The sequence below is a fragment of the Mauremys mutica genome, chromosome 7, assembly GCF_020497125.1.
Source record: "Mauremys mutica isolate MM-2020 ecotype Southern chromosome 7, ASM2049712v1, whole genome shotgun sequence".
NCBI classification, from domain to species: domain Eukaryota; kingdom Metazoa; phylum Chordata; order Testudines; family Geoemydidae; genus Mauremys; species Mauremys mutica.
In genome coordinates, this window is record NC_059078.1 from 44815846 (window position 1) to 44831254 (window position 15409).

At 46.8% G+C, this 15409-nt stretch overlaps 1 protein-coding gene across 2 annotated transcripts in view; it reads right to left on the reverse strand.

Annotated features, from left to right (window-relative positions):
• NISCH (nischarin) overlaps positions 1-14442 on the reverse strand; it is a 95130-nt gene extending 80688 nt beyond the window's left edge. The window contains exons 1-2 of one of the 2 annotated variants that reach the window (XM_045023356.1): positions 14288-14442; positions 9293-9379 (exon numbers count right to left, since the gene is read on the reverse strand). In XM_045023356.1, coding sequence (XP_044879291.1) covers positions 9293-9379; positions 14288-14419 — 219 coding nt within the window. In that variant the 5' untranslated portion in view covers positions 14420-14442. The remainder of the gene's footprint in view (positions 1-9292; positions 9380-14287) is intronic. The other variant, XM_045023357.1, reaches the window with a different exon arrangement.
• Between the last annotated feature and the right edge of the window lie 967 nt (positions 14443-15409).

A 15409-nucleotide genomic window follows, 5' to 3' on the forward strand; every position in this document is an offset into this window, starting at 1 on the left:
CAGAAGCAATTTATAGTTGCAGCTGTAAGACCAGCAAAAGGAACTCCCAGATGAAAGACGCTCAGTGAAGTGTCATGTCAGGTTTGAGTAAAACCACTCAGTGTTGGGAGGCGGGGGGGGGAGGGGCGGGACAGGTTTCTCAGGATGAAAGCTTTTCACTTTCCTCAAAATAACCTATTCATAATCTCCATTACTGAGTGCAGATATCACTGAGATTGTGCCACAAGTGGTCATGGTACTTTACAAACACTGAGTAAGGCACATCCACAGCCCTGAGAAGCTTTTGATTAGAGCTGGGCAAAAAAATTTCGTCAAATAGTTCATTTGCTGGAAAATGCAGTTTTGTGATGGACAAAAACTATCCACAAATTCAGGTTGAACTCAACACAGTTTTGGTTGAATAAAAAATGAAAGTAAAAAAGTCAAAATGGCTTGTTTAGACATTTCCTAAATGAAACACTGACTTTTCATTTCGAAATGACGTTTTGTGGTGAAATTTAGTTAGATGTGCTTAATTTTTTTCCTCCAAGGGTAAAAAACCACCCAAAACAATTTTTTCTGGTTCTTTGTTTCGGCACCAAACAAAAATATATACTCAGCTAGCAGAGACAGAATATGGCACTACAGTTTACAGAAGGGAGAACGAGGCAAGATTATTGGTGAGCAGAATAAGGTAGGAAGGCTCCCTGGAGGAAGCAGGTTTAAGAAGGGATGTGAAGGAGCAGTTTGAGAGAGCTTGCTGGGCAGGACGTGGGAAACTGTTCCAAGCATAAGGGGGAGCATGACAGGAAATGCAAAGCTGAGAGGCCCTGATTCAGCAAAGCACTTAAGCCTAAAGAACATCTACATTATGGGTGCTAGGGTAACAGAGCTAAAGTGCCGTAATTATGCAGCTGCAACCCCATAGTGTAGATGCAGACAACAGCAATGAAAGGGGTTTTTCCATTGCTGTAGGAACTCCCCCTCCCTGAGCTAGGATGATTGAAGCAATCTTTAGCCACATCTATTTGGTCAGCACAGCTACGGTGCTCAGGGTGTGGATTTTTCATGCCCCTGGGAACTGTAGCAATGTCAACAGCTGTTTTAAGTGTAGACCAAGCCTAAATCCGGTTGGCTTTAGTGGAATGTAACCACAAGTTCAGGCTCTTATGTTCTTTGCTGAACCAGGACCCGAGTGTATAGAAAGGCAGTAATGGGAGAGGACTCGGTGGGGCATCGGGGCAAGTGGAGAGCAGAAGAGAATGAGAGAAGAGATCTAGACATGGGCAAGATTATGTAGGGGCCTGATGAGGAAGACAAAGAGCTAGGAGACAGGGATTTGAGGGGACGGTCAGAGCAGCAAGAGAGGAAGGGTCAGGGGACTACATCTTTAGGAGTATCTCCTTTCCTTTTCCATCCCTTATTTCTCTTTAATAGTGGTCCCAAGCAGGGCCAGCTCCAGGCACCAGCTTAGCAAGCAGGTGCTTGGAGCGGCCACTTCAGAGAGGGGTGGCACATCCAGGTATTCAGCGGCAATTCGGCGGAGGGTCCCTCGCTCCCGCTCAGAGCAAAGGACCTCCTGCTGAATTGCCGCAGATCGCGATTGCGGCTTTTTTTTTCCTTTTTTCTTTTGGCTGCTTGGGGCGGCAAAACCCCTGGAGCCGGCCCTGGTCCCAAGGAATATTTTTTCCCCCGAGAAGATGATTAGCACATTCCTGTAGCATTAACAGTTCCTCCCATGCATCACTCAGCCATGCTGTTTATCTCCATTGAATTAACATTCACAGCTCAGCTCTCATTGCTTTCATGTCGCTAAAATCAAACATTTACCCAAGCAAAGCAGAAACATCCACAGGCTGAGAGAGCTGCATTGCTCAGTGCCTTAAATATTGAGCGAGATACTACTGCTGGAGGAATTCTCCGCTGGGCCTGTCAGAAATTGCCTAGTGACTTTGATAATAGGGAGAAAGAGCTCTTGGTTTCTCAGCATGCAATTTACTCTAGGATGTTTTTATTCTAGCTAAGAACAAAAATAGTATTTAAATGATTAGTTATCTGAAATTAAAATGTATGCAAAGCTGAGTGGCCTAGGTCCCACCCTATGCATTTCTCTTCTTTTAGATGAGTGCATTGCCACTTTAATACAAAATGGGAAACGAGTCTGAAAGGTGATCTGGAAAGGAAAATAAAAATTGGGTTTATGTCCTATATTGCTTCTTTTGAGGTATGAAGAAGGCCACATATATTTCTTTCCTGGCTATTTGTATTTTACATTGGAAATTCAGCCTTGTCTACTCTGTTTTACTTGAAAGGCCCTGTTGGCTGACTGGAGATCCAGGAGAGCACCTGTCCTGTAATGATCCACATATATGCTTTGCTTAACTTACAGCACTGTATGTAAAGCTCAGTGCTTAAATTTGTGCCAGGGCTTTCCAGGGTTGAGCCCTGGCACCTCTAGGCTTGGCAATTCATAGCCCTAGCATCTCTGGGCTTGCTACATCAGTTATGAATGTAAAAAAAATTGCTTGAGCCCTGGCACCTCTTTCATTACAAATTAAGCACTGGTTACGCATGTGAGTAGGCCTTCGCAGGATCTGTGTCTAGGTTTGTAACATCAGAGAAGCCAAACAAGTAAAACATGATTAAGTGGGGTGTGTGGGAGGGAAGTGATTTTAAAACTCAAGGTAAGACAAGGTGGGTTAGGTAATATCTTTTACTGGACCAACTTCTGTTGGTAAGAGACACAAGCTTTCGAGCTACACAGAGCTTTTCTTCAGGTCTGGGGAAGGTCCTGAGAGTGTTACAGCTAAATACAAAGTGGAACAGATTGTTTAGCAGAAGTATTTAATACATATTCTAGGGGACCATTCGAGGTGAAGTGGCTGGTTCAAGAATGAACTCACAGAAAAATGATAAAAAGACAAAAACACCATATCACCCGTGGGTGAACAATTTTCACAACACGACCACTCTAGATCTGACCTCTCAGTCCTCATCCTCAAGTGAAACCTGCACAACACTTTCAAAAGACTAGCCTGGGAGCTTAAATTTATAACTTCGCTAGACACTAAAAATCATCATCTTAATAGAGATACTGGATTTATGGTTTATTACAACAACCTGTAACCCCTTTTTTGTCCTATAACTGGAAGGGTATTAACTGGCCATTTCACCTTGAATGGTCCCTTTGATGTGTTAACTGCTTATGCTAAACTATCTGTTTCACCTTGTATTCATCTGTGACACTCTGAGTATCCTTCCCAGACCTGAAGAAGAGCTCTGTGTAACAGGAAAGCTTGTCTCTTTCACCAACAGAAGTTGGTCCAATAAAAGATGTTACCTCACCCACCTTGTCTCTCTAATAACCTGGGACCAACATGCCTACACCACCACTGCAAACAATAAAACTCAAGGTGTTTAACACCTATTCAACTCCTGGGAGTAATTTCTCTTTGTTGAAGATTCAGTTCTCTGTCCTCCTTCATTTAAATGGGAGAAAACTCCAACATATCTGAGTCATCCAAAGAAACCTCCATAGAATCATAGAATATCAGGGGTGGAAGGGACCTCAGGAGGTCATCTAGTCCAACCCCCTGCTCAAAGCAGGACCAATTCCCAACTAAATCATCCCAGTCAGGGCTTTGTCAAGACTGACCTTAAAAATCTCTAAGGAAGGAGATTCCACCACCTCCCTAGGTAACCCATTCCAGTGCTTCACCACTCTCTGAGTGAAAATGTTTTTCCCTAATATCCAACCTAAACCTCCCCCACTGCAACTTGAGACCCTTACTTCTTGTACTGTCATCAGGTACCACTGAGAACAGTCTAGATCCATCCTCTTTGGAACCCCCTTTCAGGTAGTTGAAAGCAGCTATCAAATCCCCCCTCATTCTTCTCTTCTGCAGACTAAACAATCCCAGTTCCCTCAGCCTCTCCTCAGAAATCATGTGCTCCAGCTCCCTAATCATTTTTGTTGCCCTCTGCTGGACTCTTTCCAATTTTTCCACATCCTTCTTATAGTGTGGGGCCCAAAACTGGACACAGTACTCAGATGAGGCCTCACCAATGTTGAATAGAGGGGAATGATCATGTTCCTCGATCTGCTGGCAATGCCCCTACTTATACAGCCCAAAATGCCATTAGCCTTCTTGGCAACAAGGGCACACTGTTGACTCATATCCAGCTTCTTGTCCACTGTAACCCCTAGGTCCTTTTCTGCAGAATTGCTTCCTAGCCATTTGGTCTCTAGTCTGTAACAGTGAATGGGATTCTTCCGTCCTAAGTGCAGGACTCTGCACTTGTCCTTGTTGAACCTCATCAGGTTTCTTTTGGTCCAGTCCTCTAATTTATCTAGGTCCCTCTGCATCCTATCCCTACCCTCTATCATATCTACCACTCCTCCCAGTTTAGTGTCATCTGCAAACTTGCTGAGAGTGCAGTCCACGCCATCCTCCAGATCATTAATGAAGATATTGAACAAAACTGGCCCCAGGACCAACCCTTGGGGCACTCTGCTTGAAACCGGCTGCCAACTAGACATGGAGCCATTGATCACTACCCACTGAGCACGACGATCTAACCAGCTTTCTATCCACCTTATAGTCCATTCATCCAGCCCATACTTCTTTAACTTGCTGGCAAGAATACTGTGGGAGACCGTATCAAAAGCTTTGCTAAAGTCAAGGAATAGCACATCCACTGCTTTCCCCTCATCCACAGACCCAGTTATCTCCTCAGACTCAGTTATCTCCAGCAAAAACAGAGATCAGATTTGACATCCTGATATTTCTAAGATTAAAAAACCAAGCAACCCTCTTCCTTCACAACAGCTGCTTAAAAAATCCCAAACTCTTTCAGGCCTCTTTATGCATATCATAAAACACATATACACATCCCAAACCAAACCAAACAAAACAAAAACAGAAACTCATTGTTTTCCTTTGAAAGTCACTTTCAAAAAAGAAGTAGCTTTGCCAGTCACCTCCAGTTTTTCTATTAAGACAGATGCCAGATGCATCAGTCTGTCATTAGCAACTTCCAGTTACAGCAATATAAAATAGGGTGAGATCATTTACATTTTTCTACCAAAACATTTTTAGCTGAAAACTGGCCTTTTTTTAAAGTCAGAAAATTTCATTTGTTTAATATATTCAGCCAAAGAGGAAAATGGAAAAATAGTTTACAAAATTTGGGTTTGGTTGATCTACTTTCTCCTTTGTTTCACCCTTTTTAGTGGCAAAATAAAGGGGAAAAAGAGAGTGGGGAAGAAAACAAGGGACGAAGGGTCAGGGAGGGGAGCCCAAAGTTAAAGAAAATTAAGTAAAAAAAAAAAGACCCCCCCCACCTCCCCAAATTTCCAATAAACAAAATTGTTCCGGACTGAAACCCGTGAAACAAAAATGACTTCAGCACTTCAGTGAAAACCTCTCATCTTTTAATCAGCTCTAAAATTATACCAAAGTTTGTGTCATAAAAATAAAATAGCTTATGTAAAAGAAACTGGGACCCCATCCAACAGCCATCAAAGCCAAGGTGAGTCTTTGCATTGACTTCTCTGAATGCTACTTTGGGCCCTCAGTACTTTCAGTCCAATTCCCAATGAACCAGAATCTGTGTCACAAAACCCAGAATCCATCACAACTGGCAGTAACTCATTACCTTGTTGGCAGCAAAACCAAGTACTGAATGATATGGAGATGGACTCTGACCTTAGCAACGGACCCAGAGGGTTGAGGGGCACTGGCAGGGAAGCTCGTGTTCTGTGGATCAATGGAGGAGTTCTCTATTCAGAGATGACCATCTGGTGACACCAGATGGTCATCTCTGAATAGAGAACTCCTGCATGAGCGTTAAGGGCCTGATTGTCAGAGGTGGTTCCCATTGAAGTCCATGGGAACTGTGCAGAGCTGGCCACATCGAGAATGGGTGCTAACCAAATAGGATTGAAACAGAACAACAAAAATGTGGATTAGCCATGGATACAAGGCCAAGTTTTCAATCAGGATGCTCATTCCTGCACAGTAGAAAAATGACAGGCAGTGCATGTTGGAAGAAGGCTGTCAGCTCAGTTTACAAGCTTTAGGAAGTCACAGAGCACAGACCACTCTAGATCGGCCGGGAAGAGCAGGACATCAAAGGGCACAGTCACAAGGAAATGGGCATTGGCCACATGAATATATTCAAATACATATGCAGCCATCTGAAGCAAGAGTTGTTCCCTCTGAACGGCCCCCATGCAAACTGTAGCTACTCTTAGAACAGAGCACATGAGGGATCAAGATGCACAAAGGGTTGGTCTCAAGAATAGGTGCAAATTTTCATACTGCTTGTGATAGGTATATTTGTGCCCATCAGAAGTAAGAAGGTCACACACTACCCTGCATTAGCCAGAATTTGGCCGATACTGTAATATTACTAAATTTGAATCTGTGATATGCTATTTATCTGTATCGCTTTTGATGTATAGTAGAATTATGCTGGATTACAATGAATCCATTTATACAGGCCCCGTCGATAGCAAATCTGGGCCCCAGGGCAGAACAGTCAGTGGGCTGCCGCTGCGCATTGGCATGGCGTTGCCACCTGGGTGCAGAGCTGGACCACGTGCGGCGGCTGGTGCACACATGCACAAGCTGCGCCCACACGGACGTGGTCCGCCTGACATTTGGGCGGTGCTGCGCTTGCACTAGCTCGTGCCCAGAGAGCTGCTGGCAACGCTGCTGGGCGCGCTCTTCAGCCAGGCGGGCATGTGGAAGCCCTGGCCATGCTAGCCTCAGCTACCGCAGCAGCAGTGGCAGCTTCTGGGCTCTTTTAAATCACCTGGGTCCCTGGGCAATTGCCCTCTCCTCCCCCCCCCCCCGCTTCCCCCCGCTCCCCGCCAGCAGGCCTGAATCTATATATGTGTATTTGAGACCTGCCTACCATTTATTTCTCTCTCTAATAACAACAATAGAGACAGATTTTAAAACATTAAGTATGCAGCTGTGTACCTAGTTTGCATGCACAGTTACCAGAACTGTGTGCACAAATCAGGTAAATTTGTTCACAAATGGCCAGTTAAGGTGATGTGTGCACAATTACCTGATTTATAAGTGCAGCTGCAGTAATTGCAAACACAAATTAAGCATGAATTATGTGAGCATTTGTCTCAAAGACTGGTGCATCTGTGTTTTTTAGAAAATCTGATCCATAAGTTTTAACTTATAACCAGCTCATGCCTGAAAGGCCCTACTTGGGACCTTAGCAAAAATAACTAAAAATGTAATTTACAATAAATAGTCCAAATGCCCAGTTAAATCTCCACATAGGAATAAAATCTGATGAAAACTCCAACAAACACACCCATCATATTCAAACAACATACAAAATAAATAGGATGTTTTAAACAAAGTCTTGAATTTCACCTTGAAGGATGCCACTGATGGACTTTTTAAATGTCAGGGGACAGAGAATCTCAGAAGAGAGAGTGATTATTAATAATCATAATAATTCTTAATTAATAACATCAATAATTCTTAGTAGTTACATAGAACTTTTCATCCAAAGTGCTTTACTAATGAGGCTCGACATTTGCATTTTATAGATGGGGAAACTGAGGCACAGAGCGGTCATGTGATCTGCCCTCTCTTTCCTCTACATCACACTGCAAGGTCTGTGGCAGTGACAGAAATTCAGGCCTCCTGACACCCAGCCCATGACACTGTCTGCTGCTGTGCCACACTGCCTCAATTAAATACTAATGGCCACATGGTCAAAAAACGCGCTCACATGCCCACAAAATGCACAGACATCCATGTCTGTGTATTTATGTATGCAAACCCCACATTTGTATGTGCAAAGGGTACCTTCCCCACAACCTTATGCACCCACGGGACTCTCTCTGGCCCCATCCTCACAGACTAAACAAAAATATGCTGTGGGTATTAAGGTAAAATGTTAGCCAGCTACAGCGTATTCCTTTAGTTGTGAACGAACCTCTGAAATGTTCATGGATTCAGTTCAGATGAGTTTCTAAGCACTTGGCTGCTTTTCTGAATTACCCAGACCTTTGCATACTAATCTCCCCTCTGAAATCAAATAGGGTCCCAGCTCCCCACCCCATTCAAGCCCTCCCAGCCACAGAGAGCTCCTTTGGGGATCTTCTTCACATGTGGCAGCCTCTTTGCTAAACCCCAGGCTGCTGCTCTGCACCCATTCCCTGTACTCTGGGGCTCCCGTGACCCAGCACGCACTATACACGCTGACAAAGCACGTGTAGAGCAGTGTGCCTCCAGGGCCAGTGCAACCATTTAGGTGACCTAGGCGGTTGCCTAGGGTGCTGGGATTTGGGGGGCGCCATTTTCTTGGGCAGCGACTGTGGCGGCCGGATCTTCAGCTGCCCCGGTTTCTGCTGGCATTTAGGTGGAGGGAGCTGGGGCAGGGGAGCGCGGGGAGGGCCACCTGCAGCAAGTAAGGGGGGGGGGGCGGCACGCAGGGGAACTCCCCGCCCCAGCTCACCCCTGCCCCGCCTCCTCCCCGAGCACGCCGTGGCTGCTTCACTTCTCCCGCCTCCCAGGCTTGTGGCGCCTAAGCTGATTGGTGCCGCAAGCCTGGGTGGCGCCTAAGCTGATTGGTGCCGCAAGCCTGGGAGGCGGAAGAAGTGAAGTAGCAATGGCATGCTTGGGGTGCTCGTGCTCGTAGCAGGGGTGAGCTGAGGTGACGGGGGGTGCCTCAGGGAGGAGGGGGGGGTGGGGAGCTGCCGCAAGGGGGGCGCCTCAGGGCGGAGGGGGGGGAGCTGCCGCAAGGGGGGGAGCTGCCGCAAGGGGGGGAGCTGCTGGGGGAGGCTCAGGGCGGGGGGGGGGGCAAGATGGACATTTCGCTTAGGGCGCGAAACATCCTTGCACCGGCCCTATGTGCCTTGCTGATTTACATACACGAAATGAACTAGGGATGGGGCTTAGTCTGGAATTCCACTCCCTGAACTGTGGGGGAATTCAGATGCAAACCCCAAGGCTTGGACCTGTCTGCTGAATGGGCCCAAATTGAAACTCTTCATGTAAACACGGTGGGCTCTCACCCACCTCTAACATACACTTCGTTTTCATAGAGCATCACCTTCTCTTTTGCTACCTTTGGTTGCAGCATCACATGGTTAATTTTACCTTGTGTCAGATTAACTGTACCTTGGAATCTGCTTTCATGTGTTTTCCTTCCTCTGCCTTTCCCAGAGCTGATGGTCCTGCGGTCCTGAGGTCTGCACACAGAGAGGTTTCTGGGGTTGTGCAGGCCGTTCAAAGCCAACTGCTTTGAGAAGAACCACACGGTGCTGGCTCACCTGTTTGTCTGCCTGTAGCATTTTGTTTGCTGCTTCCTGATTCCTTTGAGACTTATTCTTTTGTCGTATGGCAAACTCTTTTTCATCCTGCAAAAGGAGAATCTCCTCAGTCCAAAGGGAAGTTTTTATACTTAAGATATGATACTTTGCAATTACTGGGGAATCTCAGAGCACTTTGATGGGGGTGAGAAGTGTTATCAAGCTCATTTTACAACAGGGTAAACTGAGGTACAGAAAGGTTCTGGTATTTGCCTATCAACACAGAGAGTGAATGGCAGCTACAAGGTGCTGAGTGCCTCCTTGAGGTTGAGGGTGTTCAGCGCCTTGCAGAATGGAGTCTGGAAGGTTCTGAAAAGCGTTCCAAAAGGCTGTCTGCACTGGTTATATTTCTTAACAGGACATTCTGCTATTCACAGGCATTTTAAGGGGAGCAATTGAATTTCTAAGACAGCTGTGCAAATACACTTAAAACTTATGTTACAATCTCAAAACCCAAAACCAGTTTCCCAGAAGGTCCAGAGTGAAGCTTGGGGGGATTCACGGTTTCAGTGGTTACACAGCAGGTACCACTAGGGGTGATGGGAAGAAACTAAAAGAGAGAATCTAGAGTATCAAGGACATTTTTCCAACAGGGAGATGAATTATGTAGTGAATGGCCTCCTCCCACTGGAAATGGAGGAAACTGCATCGCGTGAGACATCTAAAATGAGGCTGGGCAAAGCACTGGACCATACTGCAGGGCGTTGTCGAGGAGACAGGCTGGGCTGAGTGAGACACAAAGGGTTATTACTATATTATTCAGGGAGAAAACCACCATTGGTTCTAGCTGAGCTCTGTGGTTCTGGGTTTGTTGGATGCAGCCTGCACATGCTCACAGGGCTCTGGGAACAACTGCCTTGTGGTAAACCCCCCCATTAAACTATGCAGGCTAGGTATGTCCTATGCCAGTATGACAGTGTCTATTTCTAGCCATATTATTCCTGACACACAGGGAATACTTGATGCAGGCGTTGATCAGGCAGCTGTCAGCTCATTCTGTCCCTGGACATCATCCCCTTTGACGTGCTGGTATCTACGTGTCTCTGTCAGGGTTTAGTCCGAGCATCTGTGAGGCAGGGAGAAGGTGACGCCTTGTTGGCACCACGAGAGCTGCTGCCAACAAGTCACATCGGTTCTCAACCCTTTCAAAAGACAGTGAAAACCCCCGAGAGTCATGAAAATGGGCAACACCCACACAGGGCCAGAACTGGGCCCTATTGAAGTCAATGGCTAGACAACAACTGGGATTCAACCCAATGGAAGCATGAAGAGCCTGGCTTTCCCCCTAAGATCTAAGCATGGAAGGTCCCTCCTCCTGCTCCCATGTGTGCATCTCACCCTTCGCAGGGAGGGAATAGGATCTCAGAGTCATCTGTGGAGATATGGACTCAGGGCTGGTGAGGTGCAGGATGGGTACAGGCAGGGAACTTCCTGCCATCTTAAGCCAGGCTTCCAGGAGCCACTGTTGGCAGGAGAAGCCCTGTGAGCAAAGCCCCATCACAGCCATGTTGGCAGGAAGCCAGAGAGGGCAGAGGGACACAGGGGCTCCTGTGCCTCAGTGGATCTCCAAGATCTGGATTTGTGGGGCTTGGGGGTCTCACTTCTCTGCTTCTTCCATAGGGTTGGAGGACAACCCCTGCCCCAACACAGAGAACACAGAGGATCTAACCTGGTCCCCTCCCCGAAGTTTCCTGTGTGCGGGCTGATCTGGGCCAAGGAAAGACTGGTTACTGTAATTGTGAGAGTATGGAAGTCTTGGGAGTCAAACCATGAGTCTTACAGGGAAACTGAGGAAGCCCATGATTACAAAGCAGAGAGCAGATCCTATGGAGGTCCTGAAACCCCCCAGCTCCTATTCACCTCAGTGGGGGGTGAGGGCACTCATCACCTCACTGAGGAGGGGTGAGGGATGCTCCATGCCACACGTGAACGGGAACAATTATTTTATGAGCTTGGCTGGTCCATCTAGGGTAGTATCCTCTCTCCAGCCAGATGTCAGGGAGAAAGGCATAAATAACGTTCCTAAATTATGCACTATTATACCACGGAGGAAATTCCTGCCTGGTGCTCAATCCAGACCCTGAAAACTGAGGATTGTAATTCTGATCCTAGTTATTATAACTACAGTTGCTATTCTACTGCATATACAATGGGACAATTCTAATACGATTGCAGATGGTAAAAATCCCTCCCGTCCATCAGAAAATCATAGCCTTTTTTGCATCCAGTTATCCTAATACTTATGCAGTGTGAACAACACTATGCTCTCATTTTTCCAAGTCATTTTAGTCACAGGCACAAACTAAGCAATGGCTGGTGAAACAGAAGAAACCACTTTCTGATGGGTTTTCCCTTCTCTTTCATCTCCCACTTCACAGGTGAATAGGCAACTACACTAATAAAATGAGTACCTGCATTCCAGCAATGCCAGCAATGGCGTTGCTGTATCAGTGCTCAACTGCTACTGCAGACAAGGCTCAGGCACACTTTGCCATGCATGCAAACCTGCTCAGAGCTGCATGTTCTGTGCACCCTCTTTAGCCGGCAGAGATTGCATTCCTGCCATGGTTAGGGTGACCATACGGCCTGTTTTGGCCATGACAGCCACTTTTTTAAGCCCTGTCCTGGCTGTCCCAACTTTTTTTTTTTCTTTTCAAAAGGAGCCTTTTGTCCCGGTTGCTCTTGCTGAGTTGCTCAGTTGGCAAGAGCACATGGGACAAATGCCCACTTTTGTCCAAAAAGTGGGGCGCGGAGGAACATGTGGGGGATGAGTGGAGATGCCAGGCCCCTGCAGGGGGGTGGAGGCAGAGCGGGGGGGGGGCGGTATGGTTCCAGCGATGGGCAAGAACCTCATGGGGGGGGGCCCTCGGGCAAGCGGCTGGGGGTGTCCCGTTTTCTCTTTGGGAAATATGGCCGCCCTAGCCATGGTATATTGCACATTCAGAGCCTCACTTCACTCAGAGGTGAGCACAAAGCTTTTTGTTATGCTTTAAACCAGAGGTCCCCAAACTGTGGAGTGTGCCTAGGGGTGTGTGGAGGAACATTCGGGTTGGGCGAGGTGTGGCAGGCCAGACCAGACCCCACATGGGGCAGGGAGGGAGTGCCACCCAGCCCTGTCCTGCCCCCAGCTCTGCTCTGGCTCCACCCCGGCCATGACCCCAGCTCTGCGCCTGACCCTGTCCCCAGCATTGGCGTGGCTCCACTCTGCCATCCCTCACTGTGGCGTGGCTGCCGCTCTGCTCCCAGCTCCATCCCCACCCTTGGCTCCAACCTTGGCCCCCTTATCTCTGTCCATCTCCCCCAAGCCGCAGCCCCGCTCCTGGCCCTGGCTCTCAGGAGGCACGGATGGGGGAAGGTGAGGTGCGACCCTCAAAAGTTTGGGGACCACTGCATTACACTAACCAAGCTACTTCCTATGCATCTTGTTGTGAGAGGTAGACAGAAGGTTTATGATTAAGATACTGACAGTTGATCTTGTGAATAAAGTGTTGTACATGTTTTTTGAATGGGCATACATTGGGGATCACTAGTGATAAACAATGTTTCACCATGTGAAAATGTCATTGATGCAGACATATGCCTAAGAGCTGTAGAACCTGTATCAAAACAGGGATATAGATCAGTTCACTTCCGAGACACCTGAGCACGTGTGTGTAAATTGAGCCCAAAAGTACTCATGAGCCCTGTGTACAAAGTGTTACAAATTAGACCCACATCTAGCCTTATTTCTGGTTGCCACCAAAGCATGATTCTGTGCAAAAAGTTTCAACTGAACTGACTGTATCATGGCATTGTAAATACCGGCCCTCTTGGGCGAATGTCCTCATCAGAGCCTTTCCTGGTGTTTTAAATTGGCATGTGGTATTACATTCTGACATGGTCACAAAGCTTTGCATGAGGACTTACTCCGTAATCAACTATTTCCCCATGTACTTTGTTTAGAGAGGGGCCAAATCTCATCTCTGATCTGAACCCCTTTACGTGTCAGGGTGGAGAGATGGGAAGGATACTTGCCATCTGAAGCAATGTAGTCTAGTGAATAGGACATTGCACTGGGACTCAGGACACTTGGGTTATATTCCCAGATCTCCCACTACCTGCTGTGTCACCTGGGGCAAAGTACTTCACCTTGCTGTCCTTGTCCCCCATCCAAATTGTAAGTGAATTGGGGAAGGGACTCGTTCTCACTAGCTGTTTGTACAGCATCTAGCACAACAGGCACCTAATCTCACTTAGGGCCTCTAGGTGTACTATAAAACAAACAAACAACAAACCTGGACTGGATCACCACTGGAAGGGTATCTGATTATGACTAGGACACAGCCAACCGTGTAAGATATTCATCCCTGAATACTGAAAATCTCCAAAGCATATTATTTTGAAGCCAAAATCTTGCAAGAGCAGCTTGTGCTATTTCTGTACCACAGAATCTGATCCCAAACACAAGGACTGACCCTGATTCAGCCTCAGACCCAGACCATGAACCCCACCTAAACTAATCCAGATCCACTCCACAGTGCACTCTTAGCCTCCTCTAGTTTGGTGTACTTCTATCAACAGCAATTTCACATGCAAAAGCTCAGACCCTTCATAACCCTGAGGCTACTCTTCCTGCTCAAGCACCTTCCATAGCCTCATGTGCAAGAGCAGTGGCTCTCAAACTTTTTTACTTATGACCCCTTTCACATAGCAAGTCTCTGAGTGCGACCCCCCCCCTTATAAATTAAAAATACTTTTTTATATATTTAACACCATTATAAATGCTGGAGGCAAAGCAGAATTTGGGGTGGAGATTGACAGCTCACGACCCCCCCATGTAGTAACCTCCTGACCCCCTGAGGGGTCCCGACCCCCAGTTTGAGAACCCCTGTGCAAGAGAGACTTTCATGGTGGTTAAAGCTAACTGAAATATCAGTGCAGACTTTGAGCAGAACATAAAATATATTTCTGTCTTACATATTCAGTTACAGCCATGTCTGTTTCACTTGTTTCCAAGCACTTCGGTAGCCCATTAATAGCTATCAAGGATGTTTGACTGTTTACACAAGGGCTTTCTCCTCTACTTGCTGCTGCTGTGGATTCATACATCTGACAGTAACATTTGTGACATCACAGTGATATCATAAACACAGAGCTATGCTTTCATGATGGGATCAGGCAGATGATGAAGGCAACTGGGGAGGGAGAAGGCTGGAATTTAAACTCATATCTAAAATAAAGGGAAAAAAGCATAGAGAATTACTGACAAAGCTGACTGCTACTGGTCTAAGGGGTCTCTTGCTGCCAAGCTGACTATTTTTTGACAGTCTCTGGGAAGCCCATAACCTAGTGTTTGGTCCCTAAGACTCCTAAAATAAAAGTTAGTGGGGGACAGCATTTTGGTGCCCTGGGTCCAGAGTGCAGTTTGCTGCACTGTGCGCTTGAGCCTGCATTCCTTGCACCTCCACTCACTTCAATGGGAAGATTTCAGAGCATAAGATGAAGTAGCAGCTCTCCATAGGCACCAACTCCGTAAGTTCTGAAACCATCTCAGTGCTCAGCTGCTCTTAGATCTCAATAAACAAAACAGGCTTCATTTCTTACTTCATAGCTTCTCTCCATAGGAACAGTTTTGGGACTTCTAGATGACCAATAATATGTTGTGATACAGAACAGTCTCACTGCCAGGTAGCTAGGGTTAGAACTCATCTGAAAATGGCTTTATAAATACTCCTAAGCAGCCTCAGATTACCAGTGGGAAAATGAAGGCAGAGCATTTAAACGATTTGGCCAAGGCCACAGGAGCAGTCGGTGTCCATCCTGGGAACTTCCAGCCCTACACTCAAACCCAAAGGCCAGGCCACTATGGGCTGCCCCATCCATTCTACTCATATTGCTTTCCTCTGCCCAAGACGATGGAGTGGGGCATCTGGTCTACATGCAGGTTGAGAGCTCTTTGGGGCAGGGACCAGTTTTTTGTGGTATAGCGCCTGGCACAATAGGGTGCCCGTCTAGGACTAGAGCTCCCAGGTGCTACTGTGACAGAAATAATACATAATGGTGACCGTAACCAAGCTGTAGCTTGCTATGGACTTGCAT